Consider the following 24,469-nt stretch of genomic DNA (forward strand, 5'->3'; position numbering starts at 1 on the left):
TTATAGAGAACTACTTCCACCAACTAACAAACCAGCAAAATATTGGGACATCTACAAACAATATTTAATTGGTAAAGAAACCGGTGAACCAGAGGGCGCGTGTAGTGACACGAGAGGAGAGTGGGGCTGGATCTGTGACGGGATTGGTTTGGATGTGGATATTATCAGTTCTATGGAAGCCTCCCGTTGGAACTATCTAGACTACGCTGGGACGGTCGGGTTTTGTTTAATTGTCAATTATACTGTGATTGGATACAATTGCTCTCTTTTCTTTTGCCTTCACTGTATGTGAAAGTGTTTAAAAGCATAAAGAAAATAATTTTAAAGAAAACTCTTCTTAAAGAAGTAATAGCTACAAGGAAGGCGACCTTCCATGTAAGAAAATGGAATTTGGCATGAGTGCATGGGTTCAAAAGGTGGTCCCATGAGTCTGGTAAGTACAATATTTAAATTCCATGATGGAACAGGTGGTGTGCTGGGTGGAATAATGTATTTTAATCCTTCCATGAAGGCTTTGATAACAGGAACTCTACATAGAGAAGTATGTTGAATAGTCTATAGGTATGCAGATATTGCAGTAAGGTGTATCTTGATGGATGAGAAAGCCAAATTTGATTTCTGCAAATGAAGTAAATAGCATACAATATCTTGTATAGATGCTGTAAGTGGATCTATGCTCTTAGATTGACAATAGTAGACCAATCTTTTCCACTTGTTTGCATAGCACTGTCTAGTAGTAGGTTTTCGTGCTTGTTTTATTACTTCCATACATTCTGATGGAAGATTTAAATAACCAAATTCTATGACTTCAGGAGCCAACTCGCTAGACTGAGAGCATTGGGGTTTAGATGCCTGATTTGACCTTTGTTTTATGTCAACAAATCTGGTCTGTTTGGGATTTTGGAGTGAGGTACTACAGATAGGTCTAGTAGTGTTGTGTACCAAGGCTGGTGTGCCCATGTTGGTGCTATGAGTAGCAATGTTGAGTGAGGTTTGACGTAATTTGTTGACTAGAAATGGAAGGGGTGGGAGAGGGGGAAAAGCATAAGCAAATATCCCTGACCAATTGATCAATTGAGCATTGCCCTTGGATGGGGGATATGGGTGTCTGGGTGCGAAGTTTTGGAATTTTGCGTTTTCGCTTGTTGCGAATAGATCTATTTCTGGTGTTCCCCACTTTTGAAAGTACCTTTAAAATACTTGGGAGTGTATCTCCCAATGATGTGTCTGTTGGTGATTTCTGCTGAGGAGATCTGCAAACTGATTGTATATTCCTGGAATGTATTGTGCTATTAATTGAATTTGATTGTGAATTGTCCATTTCGAAATTGTTTGGGCTAGAAGGGACAGCTGAGATGAATGTGTCCCTCCCTGTTTGTTGAGATACAACATGGTTGTCATGTTGTCTGTTTTTATGAGAACATTCTTCTGTTTGAGAAGAGGTTGAAATGCTTTTAGGTCAAGGAACACAGCTAATAATTCTAAATGGTTTATGTGTAGCTGTTTCTGTTTGACATCCCATTGCCCTTGAATGATCTGATTGTTTAGGTGAGGTCCCCAACTGATCAGTGATGCATCTGTTGTAAATATGGTGTGAGGCACAGGGTCTTGAAATGACCATCCCTTCATTAAATTGCAGCGATTCCATCATTAAAGCGACATATGTGTTTGGGTGTCCATCAACACTAGATCTTGAAGTTGACCGTGTGCTTGTGACCATTGTGCAAGGCACTGTTGTAAGGGCCTCATGTTTAATCTTGCATGTGGGACTATTGCTATGCAAGATGCCATCATTCCTAGAATTTTCATGCTAAATCTTAGTGTATTGTTGATTTGGCTGTACGAGTGCTTGTATCCTTTGTATATTTGGATACGCTAGAGCTAGTCGAGTATTTAGAATAGCACCTAGGTACGGTTGTACTTGTGCGGGTTGAAGGTGTGATTTTTGGTAGTTTAGAGAGAACCCTAGTGTGTGCAGAGTTTTTATCACGTAACGGGTGTGTTTTTTGGCACTGTGTAAGATTGCTTGATTTTATTAGCCAATTGTCTAGATATGGAAAGACATGGATGTGTTGTCTTCTTAAGTAAACCGCTACTACTGCTAGACACTTTGCGAACACTCTTGGAGCTGTTATGCCGAATGGCAACACCTTGAACTGGTAGTGTTTTCCTGCTATGACAAACCTGAGGTATTTTCTGTGATCTGGGTGGATGGGTATGTGGAAATACGCATCTTTGAAATCTAGAGCAGTCATAAAATCTTGTTTTTGCAGCAGTGGAATAACGTCTTGCAGAGTTACCATGTGAAAATGCTCTGACAAGATGTATAGATTGAGGGGCTTGAGGTCTAATATGGGCCTGAGGGTGCCATCTTTTTGGGAATTAGGAAGTATAGTGAGTATACTCCTGTTCCTGGTTGAGACTGTGGAACTAATTCTATTGCTAGTAGAGATTGTACTTCTTGTTGTAACAGAACTGTATGTTCGGGGGACAACTTGTGATATCGTGATGGTATGTTTGGCGGGGTGGATATTAGTTATAGGCAATAGCCATTTTGAATAATTGATAATATCCAGTTGTCTGTGGTCATATATTGCCAATGAGAGTGGAATTGCTGCAGTCTTCCCCCCACAGGAGGAGTGAAAGGAAGGGAAGGAAGTCACTGTTTAGGCTCTGATGTTGATTGTTTAGAGGTTTGGAATTGACCTCTATTTCTGAAGTAGTGATCTCTATAGGATCCTCTAAACCCACCTCGTTTATACTGGATTAGTGTGATTGTTTTGTTTGGGAGGTGGAAGCCTCTGGGGATTGTGGCTTAAAACCTCCTCGAAACTGTAGCCTGAGAAAGGAACCTCTATATGGGGTGGTGTATAAAGCGCCCATTGCTTTTGCAGTATCCAAGTCCTTCCTCAGCTTTTCAATAGTGGTGTCCACTTCTGGGCCAAAGAGGTGCTTTTTATCAAAAAGCATATTAAGTACTGCCTGTTTAATTTCTGGTTTAAAACCAGAGGAGCCCGGCCATGCATGTCTTCTGATTGTGATGGCAGTGTTTATACTCCTTGCAGCTTTATCAGCAGCATCAAGGGCGGATCTTATCTGATTATTGCTAATCGCTTGTCCCTCTTCTACTACTTGTTGTGCCCTTTTCTGGTGCTCTTTTGGGAGATGCTGTATGATATCCTGCATTTCATTCCAATGGGCCCTATCATACCTGGTTAAAAGTGCCTGAGAATTTGCAATTCTCCACTGATTTGCTGCTTGTGTAGCAACTCGTTTCCCTGCTGCGTGAAATTTTCTACTCTCCTTATAAGAAGGTGGTGCATCTCATGAAGACTGGCTATTTGCCTTCTTTCTTGTTGCACTGACTACCACTGAGTCAGGAGGGACCTGGTGAGTAATGTAATCTGGGTCTGAAGGTTCAGGCTTATATTTTTTATCAATTCTAGGTGTGATAATCCTAGCTTTTACAGGCTCGCTAAAAATTTGGTCTGCATGTTTAACCATGCCTGATAACATTGGGAGACACTGGTACCTTGAATGTGTAGAAGATAGTGTATTAAATAAGAAATCTTCTTCTAATGGCTCCGAATGCATGGTTACCCCATGATAAGCTGCTGCCCTGGATATTACTTGGGTGTATGCAGTGGTATCTTCTGGAGGAGAAGGTTTTGATGGGTAAATATCTGGGTCATTGTCTGGGCTGGGATCAGGGTCAGAGATCCAATGGGTCTGCCGTACCTCCTTGTGAATATAATGAATGTGTTGGAGAAGGCAGTGGTGGTGGGCTGTTGTGAGGAGAGAAAGATAATTGTGGAGATTGAGGAGGAGACGTATGGAAAGGTAGTGGCTTCTCGTTTTGTTTTTGCACCTGTGCTGGTGGCTGTATAGAGTCCAATTCCTCTTGGAAAGCCAGCTTTCTTTTTGTCTTTAAAGGAGGTGCAGTGATAATTCTTCCTGTCTCCTTATGGATATGTATTCTGGATTGTCTCTCATCCATAACTGGTAAAATTGGTTCATTTTCAGACTCTTCCTCAGAAGTCTTATGAGATTCTCTCAATTTTTTTAATAGTCCTTGTTCCTCTGTATATGAGGATTTTTTGGGCTCCGAAGTGTGTAGTTTTTTCGGTCCCTAAAAGGTAGTAGAAGGTCTCAGGTCCAAAGCAGATTGCCGAATTTTCGACTCTGAAGAATGGGCTCTTTTACTGGAGTCGGGAACGGTGCCTTTAACAGATTTACTTGACTCCGAAGTAGACGGAGGAGAGACCTTTTTCAGTGCTCCCGATGGTCTGGAGAAAGGCACAAATTACAAACCAAGTGCTGGTCTGTATGGTGGTACTTTGTGTGGCACCGAGGGCAGAATCGGAATGGAGTCTGACCCATCAAGCTTTCCAAGCAGTAGGCCCGAACAGGCCCGAGTCGGGCGCACACGCCCCAAAGGGCAGAAAGAATGAAGGTTCCGACAGTACTACCAGATCGATGTTAGATGGGAAACGCAATTGAAACAATACAGGCGATTAAGAAGGTTTTCCGAATCAAAATCTCGGAGCGGAAGGAAACACGTCCGAACCCGACCGCGGAAAGAAAACAATCTAACAAAGGAGTTGATGCTCTTGCCCAATGGAACCAAGAGGAGGAGTCACTCGATCCTGTGACTCTGAAAAGACTTCTTCGAAGAAAAACAACTTTTAACACTCCGAGCCAAACACTAGACGTCGGAAGAGCTATGCATAGCATGTGTATCTGCAGCTACACGCCATCGAACATACATATTTACCTTATATGGTACTGCAACGGCTACAGGCCCCCAGGAAGGAGGGAGGGTGCATGTGAATCTACAGCACTGCATGCCACAAACAGATGTGGGTAAGTAACATTTTCATTTTGATGGCATGTGTATCGGTAGATACACATGCTTTGCACAGAGTGTAAAGCAGTACCCTCCAAATAAGGGGTGGTCAGCCTGTAGGAGTTTGAGTAGCTTGGAATAATGTCCCAAGTACTGCCTAACCAACATTTCCTTGCTGGTGAGCTAAAACATCTACACAGTAGTGTTTAGTAAATGTGTGTGGCTCTGACCATGTAGCAGCTTTACACATGTCTGCTATTGGTATGTTCCCTAAGAATGCCATTGAAGCTCCTTTTTCCCTAGTGGAATGAGCTTTAGGAGCTACTGGTAACTGTCTTTTAGCTTTAAGATAACAAGTCTAAATACATTTCACTATCCATCTGGCTAATCCATTTTTTGAGTTAGGATTAGCCTTATGAGGTTCTGAAAATGCCACAAAAAGTTGTTTTGACTTTCTAAAATCTTTTGTTGTGTCAATATGGTATATGAGAGCTCATTTAACATCATGAGTGTGTAGGGCTCTTTCTGCAACTGAATCTGGCTGTGGAAAGAAGACTGGCAAATCCACTGACTGACTGATATGAAAAGGTGAAGTTACCTTTGGTAGGGATTTTACGTTTGTCCTAAGAACTAATTTGTCTTTATGAATCTGAAAGAACAGTTCTTCTAAAGTGAAAGTTTGAATTTCACTAACTCTTCTGAAGAAGTTATTGCTGCTAAAAAGGCAACCTTCCATGCTAAGAACTGTAGGGTACAAGCAAGTGTGGGTTCATATGGTGGGCCCATAAGTCTTGTGAGTACAATGTTTAAATTCCATGTCGGAGCTGGAGGAACTCTAGGTGGGATTACTCTCTTAAATCCCTCCATACATTTTTTTAATAATAGGAATTCTAAATAGAAAAATATGCTCCCTGTTTGGAAAATAAGCTGCTATAGTCGATAATGAAGTCTAATAGAGGAATATGCAAGGTTCGCTCTCTGTAAGTGTAACAAATAGCATACAATATCTTGTACTGAAGCGTTAAGGGGGTCAATATTTTGCGTTGACAATAGTACACAAAACGTTTCCATTTAGCAGCATAACATTGTCAAGTTGTGGGTCTGCATGTTTCCTTTAGAATATTCATACATTCAGATGGAAGTTGTAGGTATCTAAATCTATGACTTGAGGAGCCATATCGCAAGATTGAGTGTGCTGCGATTTGGGTGTCTGATTTGACCTTTGTTTTGGGTCAACAGATCTGGTCTGTTTGGTAGCTTGTGATGAGGTACAACAGATAGATTCAGCAGTGTTGTGCACGAACATTGACATGCCCACGTGGGGACTACGAGAATCAAGGTGAGTGAGGGTTGCCTCATCTTCTTTACCAGAAATGGAATGAGTTAGAGAGGCTGAAAAGCGTAAGCAAATATCCCTGATCAGTTCATCCATAGAGCAGTGACCTTGGATTGTGGGTGTGGGTACCTAGATGCGAAGCTTTGCCATTTTAAATTTTCTTTTTTGGCAAATAGGTCTATGCCTGAAGTCCCCCACAGTTGAAAGTATTTCTGGATTACTTGTGGGCGTGTTTCCCATTCGTGGACATGTTGCTGTGTCCTGCTTAAGAGGTCTGCTAATTGATTGTCGATCCCTGGGAGTTACTCTGCCACTATTTGAATGTGATTGTGAATTGCCCATCTCCAAATTGACTGAGCTAAACGGGATAATTGGGATGACTGTGTCCCCCGTTTTTGCAGATAAAACATTGTTGTCATATTGTGTGTGCATATTAGCACTACTTTGTGTGCAACTTGTGTCAGAAAAGCTTTGAGTGCTAGGAATACTGCTAGTAATTCCAAATTATTTATGGGGTACATCTGTTGGTTGGAGTCCCATTCCCCTTGTATGGTGAGATTGTTGAGATGAGCTCCCCAACCTATCTGTGATGCATCTGTTGTGATGGTGGTCTGAGGCATTGTCTGAGGCATGGGGTCCTGAAAGGGACGCTCTTTTAGTAGATTGGTGGGATTCCACCACTGCAGAGAGTGGCAAGTCTGGTGGTCTAACAACACTAGGCACTGCTGCAGTGGCCGCATGTGCAGTATTGCATTTGGAACTATACCTATATATGAAGCCCTCATTCCTAATAATTTCATCACTAACTTCACTGTATAAGTGTGGTTGTATTGTAGTTGAGATATTAGGTGTTGAAGTGCTTGAACTCTTGCTGGGTTTGGATATGCTAACCCCGACTGAGTGTTGAGAATTGCTGCCAAATACGACTGTATTTGTAATGGTTGCAGGTGAGATTTGAGGTAAATGATGGTGTAGGAAAGTACAATCTTGCCTGGCATGTTACCCCCATTTTTCACTGTATATATGTTGTTTTAGTTGTATGTGTCACTGGGACCCTGCCAGCCAGGGCCCCAGTGCTCATAAGTGTGCCTGAATGTGTTACCTGTGTTATGACTCAGCTCACCCACTTCCTCGAAGACAATTCCATCCTGGACCCCTCACAATCCGGATTCAGACGAAACCACAGCACTGAGACCGCCCTCCTCGCCGCCACAGATGACATCAGACATCAAATGGACAACGGCGAAACCTCAGCCCTCATCCTCCTCGACCTATCAGCCGCTTTTGACACCGTCTGCCTCCGCACCCTACTGACCCACCTCCAGGAAGCCGGCATCCAAGATAAAGCCCTCCACTGGATCTCATCCTTCCTCTCCGACAGAACGCAGAGAGTCCGTCTCTCCCCTTTCCGCTCCAAAGCCACCAACCTCATCTGCGGCGTCCCCCAAGGATCCTCCCTCAGCCCCACGTTGTTCAACGTCTACATGGCCCCCCTCGCTCAACTGGCCCGCCAACATCATCTCAGCATCATCTCCTACGCCGACGATACCCAGCTCGTCCTCTCCCTGACCAAAGACCCGCTCACCGCCAAAACAAACCTCCACGAGGGACTAAAATCCATTGCCGATTGGATGAACAACAGTCGCCTGAAACTCAACTCCGACAAGACGGAAGTCCTCATCCTCGGACGCACTCCCTCAGCCTGGAACGACTCATGGTGGCCCTCCGTCCTCGGACCCCCACCCACCCCTGCCAGCCACGCAAGAAACCTCGGCTTCATCCTGGACTCCGCCCTCACCATGTCCAAACAGGTCAGCGCCGTCTCCTCCTCCTGTTTCAACACCCTTCGAATGCTCCGCAGAATCTTCAAGTGGATTCCAACAGAAACCAGAAAGACGGTGACCCAGGCCCTCGTCAGCAGCAGACTTGACTACGGCAACGCACTCTACACAGGCATCCCAACCAAAGACATCAAACGCCTCCAACGTATCCAAAATGCCTCCGCCCGACTGATCCTCAACATACCCCGCCGAAGTCACATCTCCCCTCACCTAAAGGAACTCCACTGGCTCCCGGTAGACAAGAGGATCACCTTCAAACTCCTGACCCACGCTCACAAGGCACTTCACAACACCGGACCCTCCTACCTCAACACCAGACTCAACTTCTACACTCCAACACTTCCACTCCGATCCGCCAACCTCGCCCTCGCCATCGTACCCCGAATCCAGCGCAAGACATCCGGCGGCAGATCCTTCTCCTTCCTCGCCGCCAAGACCTGGAACTCTCTCCCCACATCTCTTCGCCAGACCCAGGACCTCCTCGCATTCAGAAGGCTCCTCAAGACCTGGCTCTTCGACCGCTAAACCAGCAGCGCTCCCCCCCCGCCACCTCAGCGCCTCGAAACCCTGACGGGTACATAGCGCGCTTAATAAATATTATGATTGATTGATGACTAACTGTCTCACTGAGGCTCTGCTAATCAGAACCTCAGTGGTTATGCTCTCTCATTTCTTTCAAATTGTCACTAACAGGCTAGTGACCAATTTTACCAATTTACATTGGCATACTGGAACACCCTTATAATTCCCTAGTATATGGTACTGAGGTACCCAGGGTATTGGGGTTCCAGGAGATCCCTATGGGCTGCAGCATTTCTTTTGCCACCCATAGGGAGCTCTGACAATTCTTACACAGGCCTGCCACTGCAGCCTGAGTGAAATAACATCCACGTTATTTCACAGCCATTTTACACTGCACTTAAGTAACTTATAAGTCACCTATATGTCTAACCTTTACCTGGTAAAGGTTGGGTGCTAAGTTACTTAGTGTGTGGGCACCCTGGCACTAGCCAAGGTGCCCCCACATTGTTCAGGGCCAATTCCCCGGACTTTGTGAGTGCGGGGACACCATTACACGCGTGCACTACATATAGGTCACTACCTATGTGTAGCTTCACAATGGTAACTCCGAATATGGCCATGTAACATGTCTAAGATCATGGAATTGCCCCCTCTATGCCATCCTGGCATTGTTGGTGCAATCCCATGATCCCACGGGTCTCTAGCACAGACCCTGGCACTGCCAAACTGCCTTTCCCGGGGTTTCACTGCAGCTGCTGCTGCCAACCCCTCAGACAGGTTTCGGCCCTCCTGGGGTCCAGCCAGGCCTGGCCCAGGAAGGCAGAACAAAGGACTTCCTCAGAGAGAGGGTGTTACACCCTCTCCCTTTGGAAAATGGTGTTAGGGCTGGGGAGGAGTAGCCTCCCCCAGCCTCTGGAAATGCTTTCATGGGCACAGATGGTGCCCATTTCTGCATAAGCCAGTCTACACCGGTTCAGGGACCCCTCAGCCCTGCTCTGGCGCGAAACTGGACAAAGGAAAGGGGAGTGACCACTCCCCTGGGAGGTGCCCAGAGCTCCTCCAGTGTGCTCCAGACCTCTGCCATCTTGGAAACAGAGGTGCTGCTGGCACACTGGACTGCTCTGAGTGGCCAGTGCCAGCAGGTGACGTCAGAGACTCCTGATAGGCTCCTTCAGGTGTTGCTAGCCTATCCTCTCTCCTAAGTAGCCAAACCCTCTTTTCTGGCTATTTAGGGTCTCTGTCTTTGGGGATTCCTTAGATAACGAATGCAAGAGCTCATCCGAGTTCCTCTGCATCTCTCTCTTCACCTTCTGCCAAGGAATCGACTGCTGACCGCGCTGGAAGCCTGCAAAACTGCAACAAAGTAGCAAAGACTACTGCAACTCTGTAACGCTGATCCTGCCGCCTTCTCGACTGCTTTCCTGGTGGTGCATGCTGTGGGGGTAGTCTGCCTCCTCTCTGCACTAGAAGCTCCGAAGAAATCTCCCGTGGGTCGACGGAATCGTCCCCCTGCAACCGCAGGCACCAAAGAACTGAATCACCGGTACCCTGGGTCTCCTCTCAGCACGACGAGCGAGGTCCCTTGAATCCAGCAACTCTGTCCAAGTGACTCCCACAGTCCAGTGACTCTTCAGTCCAAGTTTGGTGGAGGTAAGTCCCTGCCTCCCCACGCCAGACTGCACTGCTGGGAACCGCGACTTTTGCAGCTACTCCGGCCTCCGTGCACTTCCAGCGGAAATCCTTGGTGCACAGTCCAGCCTGGGTCCACGGCACTCTAACCTGCATTGCACGACCTCCTAAGTTGTCCTCCGGCAGCGTGGGACTCCTTTGTGCAACTTCGGGTGAGCACCGTTTCACTCCACTTCGTAGTGCCTGTTCCGGCACTTCTGCGGGTGCTGCCTGCTTCTGAGAGGGCTCCTTGTCTTGCTCCATGCCCCCTCTGTCCCCAGACGCAATTGGCGACATCCTGGTCCCTCCTGGGACACAGCAGCATCCAAAAACCCTAACCGCACGATTTGCAGCTAGCAAGGTTTGTTGGCGGTCTTTCTTCAGGAAAACACTTCTGCACGACTCTCCACGGCGTGAGGGATCAGTCCTCCAAAGGGGAAGTTCCTAGCCCTTGTCGTTCCTGCAGAATCTTCAGCTTCTACTGTCCAGTAGCAGCTTCTTTGCACCCACAGCTGGCATTTCCTGGGCATCTGCCCATCTCCGACTTGCTTGTGACTTTTGGACTTGGTCCCCTTGTTCCACAGGTACCCTAGTTTGGAAATCCATCCTTGTTGCATTGCTGATTTGTGTCTTTCCTGCAGAATTCCCCTATCACGACTTCTATGTCCTTTGGGGAACTTTAGTGGACTTTGCACTCACTTTTCAGGGTCTTGGGGTGGGCTATTTTTCTAACCCTAACTGTTTTCTTACAGTCCCAGCGACCCTCTACAAGGTCACATAGGTTTGGGGTCCATTCGTGGTTCGCATTCCACTTTTGGAGTATATGGTTTGTGTTGCCCCTATCCCTATGTGTCCCCATTGTATCCTATTGTAACTATACATTGTTTGCACTGTTTTCTAATACTATTACTGCATATTTTGGTATTGTGTACATATATCTTGTGTATATTTGCTATCCTCATACTGCGGGTACTCACTGAGATACTTTTGGCATATTGTCATAAAAATAAAGTACCTTTATTTTTAGTATATCTGTGTATTGTGTTTTCTTATGATATTGTGCATATGACACTAGTGGTACTGTAGGAGCTTCACTCGTCTCCTAGTTCAGCCTAAGCTGCTCTGCTAAGCTACCATTATCTATCAGCCTAAGCTGCTAGACACCCTATACACTAATAAGGGATAACTGGGCCTGGTGCAAGGTGTAAGTACCCCTTGGTACTCACTACAAGCCAGTCCAGCCTCCTACAGATGGTGAATCCTAAATTGTGTAGGAGATCTATTGTATACTGAGTGTGTTAACAGACTTGGCTTGTACTGGCCTTTATTAGCCAGTTGTCTAGATATGGGAAGACATGTATGTGTTGCATTCTGAGGAATGCTGCAACTACCGCTAGCATTTGTTAAACACCCTTGGTGCTGCTGTTACACTGAATGGTAGTACTTTGAATTGGTAGTGCTTTCCTGCGGTGACAAATCTTAGATACTTGCGATGTGCTGGATGAATGGGAATGTGGAAATATTCATCCTTGAGATCTAATGCTGTCATGTTATCACCTTTTTGTAATAAGGGAATGACATCTTGTAGAGTGACCATATAATAGTGTTCTGAGAAAATGAATAGATTGAGAGACCTGAGATCTAGAATTGACCTTAATGTACCTTCTTTTTTTGGTATTAGGAAGAATAGTGGATATACCCCTGATGCCTGTTTGGGTATGGGTAATGACTCTATGGTTCCTTTGAGCGTTAGTGATTGTACGTCCTCTTTTAATAGATTGAGATGGTCCTGAGTAAGCCTGTGTGAACGAGGGAGAATGTTTGGTGGAATAGTAATGAGTTCCAGGCAATAACCATGCTGGATAATTGACAGAACCCATTGGTCTGTGTGATGTCTTGCCATTGTGGATAAACATTTACCAGTCTTCCTCCTACAGGAAATGTGTGTGCTGTGGGGATGGTAAGTGAGGCACGGTTAAGTTGCAGTAAAGGAACCTCTGGAAGTAGATGGTTTGCCTCTTCCTCCATTATTGGATGCTCTGTAGGAACCTCGAAATGAAGCTCCTGTGTAGAATTGAGAGCTGTGTTTTGGCTGTGAAGTGGATGTTGTTTCTATGGCCGTTGGCTTGAAACCACCTCTACCAGGTGTGCTGTATAATGTACCAATTGCTTTAGCTGTTTCAGAATATTTTTTCAGCTTATTTATAGTTGTGTCCACTTCTGGACTGAACAAATGTTCCTTGTCAAAGGGCATGTGTAAGGAAATGCCTCCTTGGCATGGTTGCCCCCTGACTTTTTGCCTTTGCTGATGCTATGTTTACAATTGAAAGTGTGCTGAGGCCTGCTAACCAGGCCCCAGCACCAGTGTTCTTTCCCTAACCTGTACTTTTGTATCCACAATTGGCAGACCCTGGCATCCAGATAAGTCCCTTGTAACTGGTACTTCTAGTACCAAGGGCCCTGATGCCAAGGAAGGTCTCTAAGGGCTGCAGCATGTCTTATGCCACCCTGGAGACCTCTCACTAAGCACAGACACTCTGCTTGCCAGCTTGTGTGTGCTAGTGAGGACAAAACGAGTAAGTCGACATGGCACTCCCCTCAGGGTGCCATGCCAGCCTCTCACTGCCTATGCAGTATAGGTAAGACACCCCTCTAGCCGGCCTTACAGCCCTAAGGCAGGGTGCACTATACCATAGGTGAGGGTACCAGTGCATGAGCATGGTACCCCTACAGTGTCTAAACAAAACCTTAGACGTTGTAAGTGCAGGGTAGCCATAAGAGTATATGGTCTGGGAGTTTGTCAAACACGAACTCCACAGCACCATAATGGCTACACTGAAAACTGGGAAGTTTGGTATCAAACTTCTCAGCACAATAAATGCACACTGATGCCAGTGTACATTTTATTGTAAAATACACCCCAGAGGGCACCTTAGAGGTGCCCCCTGAAACTTAACCGACTATCTGTGTAGGCTGACTAGTTTTAGCAGCCTGCCACAAACCGAGACATGTTGCTGGCCCCATGGGGAGAGTGCCTTTGTCACTCTGAGGCCAGTAACAAAGCCTGCCCTGGGTGGAGAGGCTAACACCTCCCCCAGGCAGGAATTGTCACACCTGGCGGTGAGCCTCAAAGGCTCACCTCCTTTGTGCCAACCCAGCAGGACACTCCAGCTAGTGGAGTTGCCCGCCCCCTCCGGCCAGGCCCCACTTTTGGCGGCAAGGCCGGAGAAAATAATGAGAAAAACAAGGAGGAGTCACTGGCCAGTCAGGACAGCCCCTAAGGTGTCCTGAGCTGAAGTGACTCTAACTTTTAGAAATCCTCCATCTTGCAGATGGAGGATTCCCCCAATAGGGTTAGGATTGTGACCCCCTCCCCTTGGGAGGAGGCACAAAGAGGGTGTACCCACCCTCAGGGCTAGTAGCCATTGGCTACTAACCCCCCAGACCTAAACACGCCCTTAAATTTAGTATTTAAGGGCTACCCTGAACCCTAGAAAATTAGATTCCTGCAACTACAAGAAGAAGGACTGCCCAGCTGAAAACCCCTGCAGCGGAAGACCAGAAGACGACAACTGCCTTGGCTCCAGAAACTCACCGGCCTGTCTCCTGCCTTCCAAAGATCCTGCTCCAGCGACGCCTCCCAAAGGGACCAGCGACCTCGACATCCTCTGAGGACTGCCCCTGCTTCGAAAAGACAAGAAACTCCCGAGGACAGCGGACCTGCTCCAAGAAAAGCTGCAACTTTGTTTCCAGCAGCTTTAAAGAACCCTGCAAGCTCCCCGCAAGAAGCGTGAGACTTGCAACACTGCACCCGGCGACCCCGACTCGGCTGGTGGCGATCCAACACCTCAGGAGGGACCCCAGGACTACTCTGATACTGTGAGTACCAAAACCTGTCCCCCCTGAGCCCCCACAGCGCCGCCTGCAGAGGGAATCCCGAGGCTTCCCCTGACCGCGACTCTTTGAACCTAAAGTCCCGACGCCTGGGAGAGACCCTGCACCCGCAGCCCCCAGGACCTGAAGGACCGGACTTTCACTGGAGAAGTGACCCCCAGGAGTCCCTCTCCCTTGCCCAAGTGGAGGTTTCCCCGAGGAATCCCCCCCTTGCCTGCCTGCAGCGCTGAAGAGATCCCGAGATCTCTCATAGACTAACATTGCGAACCCGACGCTTGTTTCTACACTGCACCCGGCCGCCCCCGCGCCGCTGAGGGTGAAATTTCTGTGTGGACCTGTGTCCCCCCCGGTGCCCTACAAAACCCCCCTGGTCTGCCCTCCGAAGACGCGGGTACTTACCTGCAAGCAGACCGGAACCGGGGCACCCCCTACTCTCCATTCTAGCCTATGTGTTTTGGGCACCACTTTGAACTCTGCACCTGACCGGCCCTGAGCTGCTGGTGTGGTGACTTTGGGGTTGCTCTGAACCCCCAACGGTGGGCTACCTTGGACCAAGAACTGAACCCTGTAAGTGTCTTACTTACCTGGTAAAACTAACAAAAACTTACCTCCCCTAGGAACTGTGAAAATTGCACTAAGTGTCCACTTTTAAAACAGCTATTTGTGAATAACTTGAAAAGTATACATGCAATTTTGATGATTTGAAGTTCCTAAAGTACTTACCTGCAATACCTTTCGAATGAGATATTACATGTAGAATTTGAACCTGTGGTTCTTAAAATAAACTAAGAAAAGATATTTTTCTATACAAAAACCTATTGGCTGGATTTGTCTCTGAGTGTGTGTACCTCATTTATTGTCTATGTGTATGTACAACAAATGCTTAACACTACTCCTTGGATAAGCCTACTGCTCGACCACACTACCACAAAATAGAGCATTAGTATTATCTCTTTTTGCCACTATCTTACCTCTAAGGGGAACCCTTGGACTCTGTGCATGCTATTCCTTACTTTGAAATAGCACATACAGAGCCAACTTCCTACAGCATGTTTATGACAGCATATTGAATTTCAGGTTTGAAGCCTGAACATTTTAACCAAGCATGTCTTCTGATGACTACACTGGTGTTTATGCCTCTGGCTGCGGTGTCGGACACATCTGCAGCACATCGAATAGGTTTATTGGAAATTGCCTGTCCTTCTGTAAATATTTGCTGTCCCCGCTTTTGATGCTCTGGTGGAAGGTATTGTAGCAATTCTTCCACCTGGTCCCCGTGAGCCCTGTCGTATCTAGCTAAAAGAGCTTGTGCGTTAGCTATTCTCCAATGGTGTACCGCTTGTGGAATACGCTTTTTCCTGCAGCATCTAAATTTGTGCTCTCCTTATCTGGAGGAGGAGCATCCCCTGTTGATCGGCTGTTATCCCTTTTCTTTGGTGCACTAACCACTACTGAATCTGGTGGTAACTGATTCCTTATGAAAACTGGGTCTGGAGGAGCCGGTTTATATTTTTATCTACTCTAGGAGTGATAATTCTGTCATTTACTGGTTCCTGAAAAAATATCATATGAATGTCTAAGCATCCCAGGTAGCACTGGGAGGCATTGATATTCCTTATGTGTGGATGTTAGTGTATTAAAAAAGAAATCTCCTCTAGCGCGTCTGTGTGCATCTGTTCATCATGGCATGCAGCTGCTCTTGCTATAACCAGATTGTATGCTCTAGTGTCTTCCGGTGGAGAAGGTCTAGTGGGGTACAAGTCCGGATCGTGTGAGGTAAGGGGATCAGAGTCATATAGATCCCATGGGTCTGTATTTTGCTGAATATCACTAAGATCATCCCTGTGTGGTGATGCTGAGGATGTCTGTGGTGAGAATTTCATCTCATCTGTGGGTGATGATGGTAGTGGTGGTGGTGTGGAAGGAGGAAGAAGAGGAGAATGTGGTGGGGAAGGCTGTTTCTGTTAAAAAGCCTTCACTCTCTTTGTCCCGTGAGACCTTTTTTGGTTGAGGTCCAGCATCTGGTATCTCTTGAAAGGTTACCTTCCTTTAATACTCACTGAAGAGAAGCAATTATTCTTCCTGTGCCTCTATGAATTTGTAATTTGTGCTGTCTAGCATCCATAACCTCTAATATTGGCTGTATGTCCGAGATTTCTCGTGTGGACGTAGTAGGCTTAAAGCTTGTAGTTCTCCGCTCCTTTGATTTAGTCACGGAGTGTTTTTCTTGAACCGAAAGTATTGGCACCAAAATGCATAAATGTTTTTTCTGCTCCAAACTTTGGGTCTCTACTTTTCGGCTCCATACAGAGAAAGTTGGAACAGTCTGTTTTATCTGTGCCAAATACACTTTGGTCTTTATTCTCGTGCCGAACCCAAAGGTTGGTCATTCGGGCTTGCTTTTTGGATCTGTCCAAGGCCGAAGGTAGTGGAGGACCGAGGACCAGTGCTAGAGACAATTTTGATGTCTTTGGGTGGTGTGATGGGGGAAGTTGGACTCACATACTGTGCCAGAGGTATGGGGTGGCTATCCGCATCTGAGTAGTGTTCAGAATCACAGTCTCTGATGGAAAGCGCCGTACTCTGTTCTTCCTCCTCCTGTGCGTGTTCCTTACTGAAAATATATAGTGTATCTTCTGTGGACTTGGATACCATTTCCAGACGACAAGCTCTTCAATCCCGAAGAGTCTTCTTAAAGCTAAATGACTTGCAGGCATTGCAAGTCTCTGCTCGATCGTCGGGAGCTAGAGAGAGGTTACACACCAAATGCTGGTCGGTGTATGGAAACTTGGCGTGACACCGGGGACAGAATTGAAACGGAGTTCGTTCCATCAGCCAGACATTGAAGTAGGATCTAAAAGGGCAAGGCCTGCGGTAAGGGCGAAAAACTCGATCCTGACGGTTTAATCTGATTGACACAGATAGAAAACGCAATCAAAACAATACGGACCTTATTATAGAAAGGTACAATAAGTTCAGAAGGCCCGGACCGAGATCCACTGGAGAATGAGGAAACACATTCGAACCCAACAGCAGAAAGAAAAATATCTAACAAAGACTCAATGCCCATGTGCAGCATTACCGAGAAGAGGAGTCATTCAATCTTGTGACTCGGAGACCTTCTTTGAAGAAAAACAACTTGTAACGCTCCGAGCCCAACACTAGATGGTGGACTTATGCAAAGCATGTGTACCTACAGCTACAGATACTATTGAACAAAATATTCCTTCAACATTGTATCAGACCATCAGAAAAAACCTGGCAACAGCTGCTTAACCATCTAACACTGATAACACTATGAGACAATTGTTAAGACTCAGGGCATCAGATCTGAACTACAGACATAACCACCAATGTATATTAGTTCAATGACTATTGCCACATGCCATGCTACCACTGTAGGAAGTTGGCTCTGTATGTACTATTTCAAAGTAAGAAATAGCATGCACAGAGTCCAAGGGTTCCCCTTAGAGGTAAGATAGTGGCAAAAAGAGATCATTCTAGTGCTCTATTTTGTGGTAGTGTGGTCGAGCAGTAGGCTTATCAGAGGGTAGTGTTAAGCATTTGTTGTACACACACAGGCAATAAATGAGGAACACACACTCAAAAGACAATTCCAGGCCAATAGGTTTTTATATAGAATAATAACTTTTCTTAGTTTATTTTAAGAACCACAGGTTCAAGATTTACAAATAATACTTCAAATGAAAGGCATTTCACTCAGGTATCTTAGGAACTTTGAATTATCACAATAGCATGTACAGTTTTGGCAAAAATGGAAATAAGCTATTTTAAAATTGGACTGTGCAAAAATTAACAGTTCCTGGGGGAGGTAAGTATTTGTTAGGTTCACAGGTAAGTAAAGCACTTACAAGGTTCAAAGTTGGGTCCAAGGTAGCCCACCGTTGTGGGTTCAAGGCAACCCCAAGGTTACCACACCAGCAGCTCAGGGCCGGTCAGGTGCAGAGGTCAAAGTGGTACCCAAAACACATAGGCTTCAATGGAAATAGGGGTGTCCCGGTTCCAGTCTGCCAGCAGGTAAGTACCCGCGACTTCGAAAGGCAGACCAGGGGGGGTTTTGTAAGGCACCGGGGGGGGATACAAGTAGGCACAGAAAGTACACCCTCAGCGGCACAGGGGTGGCCGGGATCCTTCAGCTCCTGGGGGCTGCGGGTGCAGTGTGTTTCCCAGGCGTCGGATTCTTTGAAGCAGGCAGTCGAGGTCAGGGGGAGCCTCTGGATTCCCTCTGCAGTCGTCGCTGTGGGGGCTCAGGGGGGTCAACTTTGGCTTATCACGGGCTCTCAGTCGCCGGGGAGTCCTCCCTGTAGAGTTAGTTTTCCGCAGGTCAAGCTGGGGGTGTCAGGTGCAGAGTGGAAAGTCTCACGCATCCAGCGGGAAACGTGTGGTCTTTACAAGTTGCTTCTTTGTTGCAAAGTTGCAGTCTTTGTGGAACAGGGCCGCTGTCCTCGGGAGTTTCTTGGTCCTTTTAGATGCAGGGTAGTCCTCTGAGGTTTCAGAGGTCGCTGGACCCTGGGGGACGCGTCGCTGTTGCAGTTTTTCTTGAAGTGGGGAGACAGGCCGGTAGGGCTGGGGCCAAAGCAGTTGGTGCCTCCGTCTTCTCTGCAAGGCTTCAGGTCAGCAGTCCTTCTTCGTCTTCAGGTTGCAGGAATCTATCTTCCTAGGCTCTGGGGGGCCCTAAATACTCAATGTAGGGGTGTGTTTAGGTCTGGGAGGTTAGTAGCCAATGGCTACTAGCCCTGAGGGTGGCTACACCCTCTTTGTGCCTCCTCCCAGTGGGAAGGCGGTCACATCCCTAATCCTATTGGGGGAATCCTCCATCTGCAAGATGGAGGATTTCTAAAAGTCAGTCACCTCAGCTCAGGACACCTTAGGGGTTGTCCTGACTGGCCAGTGACTCCTCCTTGTTTTTCTCATTATCTCCTCCGGCCTTGCCGCCAAAAGTGGGGGCAGTGGCCAGAGGGGCGGGCATCTCCACTAGCTGGGATGCCCTGTGGCACTGTAACAAAGGGGGTGAGCCTTTGAGGCTCACCGCCAGGTGTTACAGTTCCTGCAGAGGGAGGTGAGAAGCACCTCCACCCAGTACAGGCTTTGTTCCTGGCCACAGAGTGACAAAGGCACTCTCCCCATGTGGCCAGCAACAGGTCTGGTGTGTGGCAGGCTGGTAAAGCTAGTCAGCCCACACTGGAAGTCGGGTAGGTTTTCAGGGGGCATCTCTAAGATGCCCTCTGGGTGTATTTCACAATAAAATGTACACTGGCATCAGTGTGCATTTATTGTGCTGAGAAGTTTGATACCAAACTTCCCAGTTTTCAGTGTAGGCATTATGATGCTGTGGAGTTTGTGTATGACAGACTCCCAGACCATATACTCTTATGGCTACCCTGCACTTACAATGTCTAAGGTTTTGCTTAGACACTGTAGGGGCATAGTGCTCATGCACCTATGCCCTCACCTGTGGTATAGTGCACCCTGCCTTAGGGCTGTAAGGCCTGCTAGAGGGGTGACTTATCTATGCCATAGGCAGTGTGAGGTTGGCATGGCACCCTGAAGGGAGTGCCATGTTGACTTAGTCATTTTCTCCCCACCAGCACACACAAGCTGGCAAGCAGTGTGCATGTGCTGAGTGACGGGTCCCCAGGGTGGCATAAGACATGCTGCAGCACTTAGAGACCTTCCCTGGCATCAGGGCCCTTGGTACCAGGGGTACCAGTTACAAGGGACTTACCTGGATGCCAGGGTGTGCCTATTGTGGAGATAAAGGTACAGGTTAGGGAAAGAACACTGGTGCTGGGGCCTGGTTAGCAGGCCTCAGCACACTTTCAAATCATAATTTGGCATCAGCAAAGGCAAAATGTCAGGGGTAACCATGCCAAGGAGGCATTTCCTTACAACCACTTTCTCCACTCTTCTCCTTGGAGTTTGGCCTTTCATTGCTGCAAGAGTTTTCAAAATACGGACATTTCCATTTAAACATGTCATTTATTAGAAGCCTAATTCACCATTAGTGAACCCCTGCCATAATTGCCAAAGCAGAGACACCTGCAATTAATCATGTCCGTTCTTTGCAGGTACAATAGCTCATTCTCCTGAAGCATTCAAGATCATACTTGGCCTCAGCAATGGCTGTCCTTAAAATTTATCACTCCCATTTTTATCCACAACATTATTCTCAGAAAATATTTCCCAAATGTATTTACCACAAAATTCATTAAAGTGTTGAGGGCCAAATTTTATGTTTGAGTGATCTCTCATTCTAAAAACCTGTCTCATGAATAACTGTCCTTGTGAATAACCTTGGACATACAGGAGCAAAAAAGAGTACATCCTTCCCCTGGTAGTCATTCAGTGAACGTTTTGCTGAGTTTGTTAAGGCAAAAATTAAAATAAATCTATCTTTATTGTCCATTACAAATCATATTGATTTACTGACTCTTCCATACAAGCTTTTCTCACCTACAGATCCACCCTGAGGGAGTTTACCGCAAGTCAAACCTAGCTAATTGGAAGCTAAATCTGGCTCTTCTTTAGACCCAGTGGCGTAACAATGGCTTCCTGTTGCCGTTTTGTGATGCCACTGTTTAGACCCATGCCCTCTCCATATTATGCAGCTTGCTAGCACAAAATCAGTCCAATTCTTACCAATCTTTTCAATTATTCGTTAGAAGCTGCTTTACTGCGTTATCACTTAAATAAAATATATTTTGTCTCTTCTAAAGAAACTAACAACCGATCTCGTACTTCTAACTACAGACCCATACCTTTATTATCTTTAATGGAAAAGATAATGGAAAGCTTGCTTAATATCCAACATTCAGTTTCATTGTAAAGAAAAAAAATCTTCCTGACCCCACCCAGTCAGGTTTATACCTCCATACAGTACTTGATCCATGCTCTGGACCATGTATGAAAAGCTTAGGCAAATCAAAGACCTGTCTGGGTGTGCAGCCGAGGTTTACCTTGCTCTCGTCACTGCTTTCAATACTGTCTCCCACTCTGTACTTTCCTAACAGCTGAAAGACTTCGGAATCTGTAGACACGCCCTTGGTTGGTTAGGCTCCTTTCACAGAGACAGAATTCAGGTTCTTACATATTACTCTTTTCACTCTTCCCTACTCCCATCTGCTGTGGATTACATCAGTCCCCTGAGTCCCACATTATTTAAAATCTACATCTCTGCCAGGGATCCACTGCCGATTGCTTTGGTTTCAATTTAGTTTCCTACGAGGGCGGCACACAAATCATTGTCACTATCATCAGAAAATAAATGTCTTCACCAAAACTCTTTTCCAAAAATGCCTGACAGCAGTTGCCTTTTGAATGAACTCCAACTGTCTTAAATGGGATAGTGCAAAAGCAGAGGTTCTTGTACTTGAAAATAATTTAGGTCTACATCAACCATGTTGCTTCATCATGTTTTCTTATTCTTCAAGTGCTTTACAAGATACTCCCATTTCGTCCTCTCCCATCATATAAAACAGTAGTTAGATGCTGATTGCCTCTGGGACTGATTATAGTGAGTCTTTATACCTGGAGCCCCCATAATATCTCCACTAATGCCTACACATTGTTTAGAAGGCTGCTGGCAGTCTGATCCTGGGCTTACCCAAAACATAAGTTAAATCATACTTGCATGACCTCCCCTGGCTCTAGGTGGGCTAGCGTTTCCTGTTCAAGGCTCTTTGCTTTATGCACAAAGCTTCACATAATGGAGGACCTGTCTACTTGAAGAAGAACTTCACTCGTCATTTACCCTCTTGGCCCCTTTGTTCCGCTTACTCATAGCTTTTCCAAAAATTAAGCATTGCAGATTTGGTGAAAGGTCCTTCTAGTTTCTCCCCCCAAAACTTTGGAATTCGCTCCCTTCTCATATTCAGGAAATCTATGACTATCTTTTCCTCAGGAAAAACATTAAAACCTGGCTCTTCAAATCTCCATAATTTGTCTTCTCAGTGTCCATTCCATGTTGCTTACAGCTAGGTCCATTCGTAGCACCAGGATTCTCGCCGTGTAACAGTAGTGATTTTATACATCTATTTTATTTGTTCCCGGCATAGGGTAAAGTTGGGAACCACTGAACTACTGTAAAATGGATCCTATTCCTGCAAAGTCATACCAATCTATTCTTATTTTAGCGCTATGGGTACATGTCCTTTCATGCTGCCACAGTACTCCATTTTAGCACCCACTGCTTATGTTTATGTTAGAAGGCTGCAGATGTAATCTTTAGGCATTTTGTAGCATGCCAACAGTATGCGGACCACACATTTTTGCCTCTTGCTAAGCATTTAAGTGCCCCGATTCTAATGGACTTTCATAGGTGCTGGTCTGCCACAGAATGTCTGAATTCCTTATAGGCCTCTGATGAAGACTTGCATGGATAAACAGAATTCATGGCTACATATGCTAGCCTCAAAGGATGAGGTCTAGATGGCAAGCATAAAGGCACAAGGATTGCTGAAACTGGTGGGTCACTCAAGGAGCGACGGGAGGACAAATGCAAATAATAATCCTGTTCTAGTAAAGAATTAATAATGCTCCTACCTAGGAATAAATAAAAAAAGGTTACCTCAGCCACTGTGACAACACAAAACAAGGCCGGATGATCAGGGTCCAATGCTTCCATCTTCATTCCAACCTTGAACCCGTTTTTGCTGAGTGGGAAGGACTGGTACTATGGGGTGTAAAAAGAGAAAATCAATCAAACCTTGTAGAAAAATTTAATGTTTGGGGTGGACAAGTGTGCACTTGAACGATAAAGCTACTGTCTATTATGTGTGACAAAATTATACAAAATAAATCTGCACTCAATACCTGGTAATGTGACAAGATATTTTCAGGCTTAAATCCAATGCAACATGTAAAGTATTTAAGGAGTACATACACAGTAGAAAAGTCCCACAAAACGCAACAATATTCCACAACATAAAATAAAATATAGAGAAATCTTTTGTGAGTAAAATACAACTAAAATGACAACAATCAAATGAGGGTACTAAGCAATATATTTATTTAAAGATTTGAGTGAAAAGAGTGTCAACCATAGTATATGGAAGCAGGAGACCGTGACGTAAGAGCAATCAGAGGCCGACAGCAATGGTGGCCTAGTCAGACACAACAAGTGGGTTGATCCCAGAAAAAGCCTGGAACTCAAAATACATTTTTAAACAATTTTAAGTCCTAGAGCAGAAACTGTCTTTTTCACTTTTTGAAAGGAAAGGTCCTCTGTAGATAGGCTGCTACTGAAACTGTAAATCTGCCACTGTGAAATTGAAGGCTGGATAGTTGAAACAGGTTGGTCCCACTGAAGTCCTGCAAACTTTGGAAATTATTTGCTGAAAATGTTTTTTTAAGTTTCAACGCAGAATGGGTCTCAGCTTTTTTTTTTGGAGTTGCTGGGAGCCTTGACTGGAATGAGGCTGAAATCCAATCTTAAGCTGTGGAACTGCTGGTCGGATACTTTTTCTTGCATATCCCCCTGAAGCTCTGGAGAAAACGTTTTTCAAAGTTACCAAACTTTCTTCTGGTGCCCAAACAATCACAGGGGTACACTTGTAAGAACCCCCAGGACCACGGAGGAGGGCACGTAAGAGACTCTAGAGGTGTCAGGCAGAGGCCAGCAGCAAAATCCAGTGCAGGTCCAGTTGCTAGCTGTGCAGTTTCAAGAAAGGCCTCTTGCAGCTTATCGGGTCCTTGTAGCTACACAGGAGGTCAAGTCAACTGACCGTGGGGCCCACGTCTTTGTCCTGGGTTAAGAGGGAGCAGGTCCACTCCTTCAGGGGTCATCTCAGGTCACAAACAGCAGATTTAGTCCTCTTCTAATCTTCCGGAGGTCCAGTAAGTGTTATGAGAAGGTGCCTTGTGGTGCCACATTTGTGCTAGTACAGGTAATGCATCAGGGTGACTTCTGGACAAACCCTAAACAATGGGGTAAACGTTCCCAGTGACAAACCTACCCACATTTTCAGCAGCCCCTGTTTGCCCTACTGCAAACAATCCCACAGTGCCCCTAACCCTCCACCATGATAATTCAAAACCAGTTCTGGGGGTAGCTTTCCCCTGACTGGGTTTGGTGCAAGTCAGATTAGAGGAACAAAAGTTGGAGCCTTTCTAAGTGTCTCCTAACATTTGTTTGTGACAGGACAGGCTCCTTTGAAATAAAATAAGGTCCCGGGCCCACCGCAAAAGCTCTTTCTGCCAAGTTAAGAATACACCTCCCCACTCCCATGCCATTGTTTCTGCTCTAAGAGTAGTCTTCACACCTCTTTCACTCCTAACTCAGGCCAAGCATAGGGTGAGCAGTTGCCTGATAGTTAATGCAAATTAGCCTCCAGCAGATTCTGG

At 45.9% G+C, this 24,469-nt stretch overlaps 1 protein-coding gene across 6 annotated transcripts in view; it reads right to left on the minus strand.

The window, feature by feature from the left end:
* The window catches only part of L3MBTL3 (L3MBTL histone methyl-lysine binding protein 3), a 558,444-nt gene that overhangs the window by 222,071 nt on the left and 311,904 nt on the right, over positions 1-24,469 (minus strand). For all 6 annotated transcript variants that reach the window (XM_069224176.1, XM_069224178.1, XM_069224181.1 and 3 more), the window contains one exon: positions 22,695-22,799. In XM_069224176.1, coding sequence (XP_069080277.1) covers positions 22,695-22,799 — 105 coding nt within the window. The remainder of the gene's footprint in view (positions 1-22,694; positions 22,800-24,469) is intronic.

Source organism: Pleurodeles waltl, chromosome 3_1 (assembly GCF_031143425.1).
Source record: "Pleurodeles waltl isolate 20211129_DDA chromosome 3_1, aPleWal1.hap1.20221129, whole genome shotgun sequence".
NCBI lineage: Eukaryota > Metazoa > Chordata > Amphibia > Caudata > Salamandridae > Pleurodeles > Pleurodeles waltl.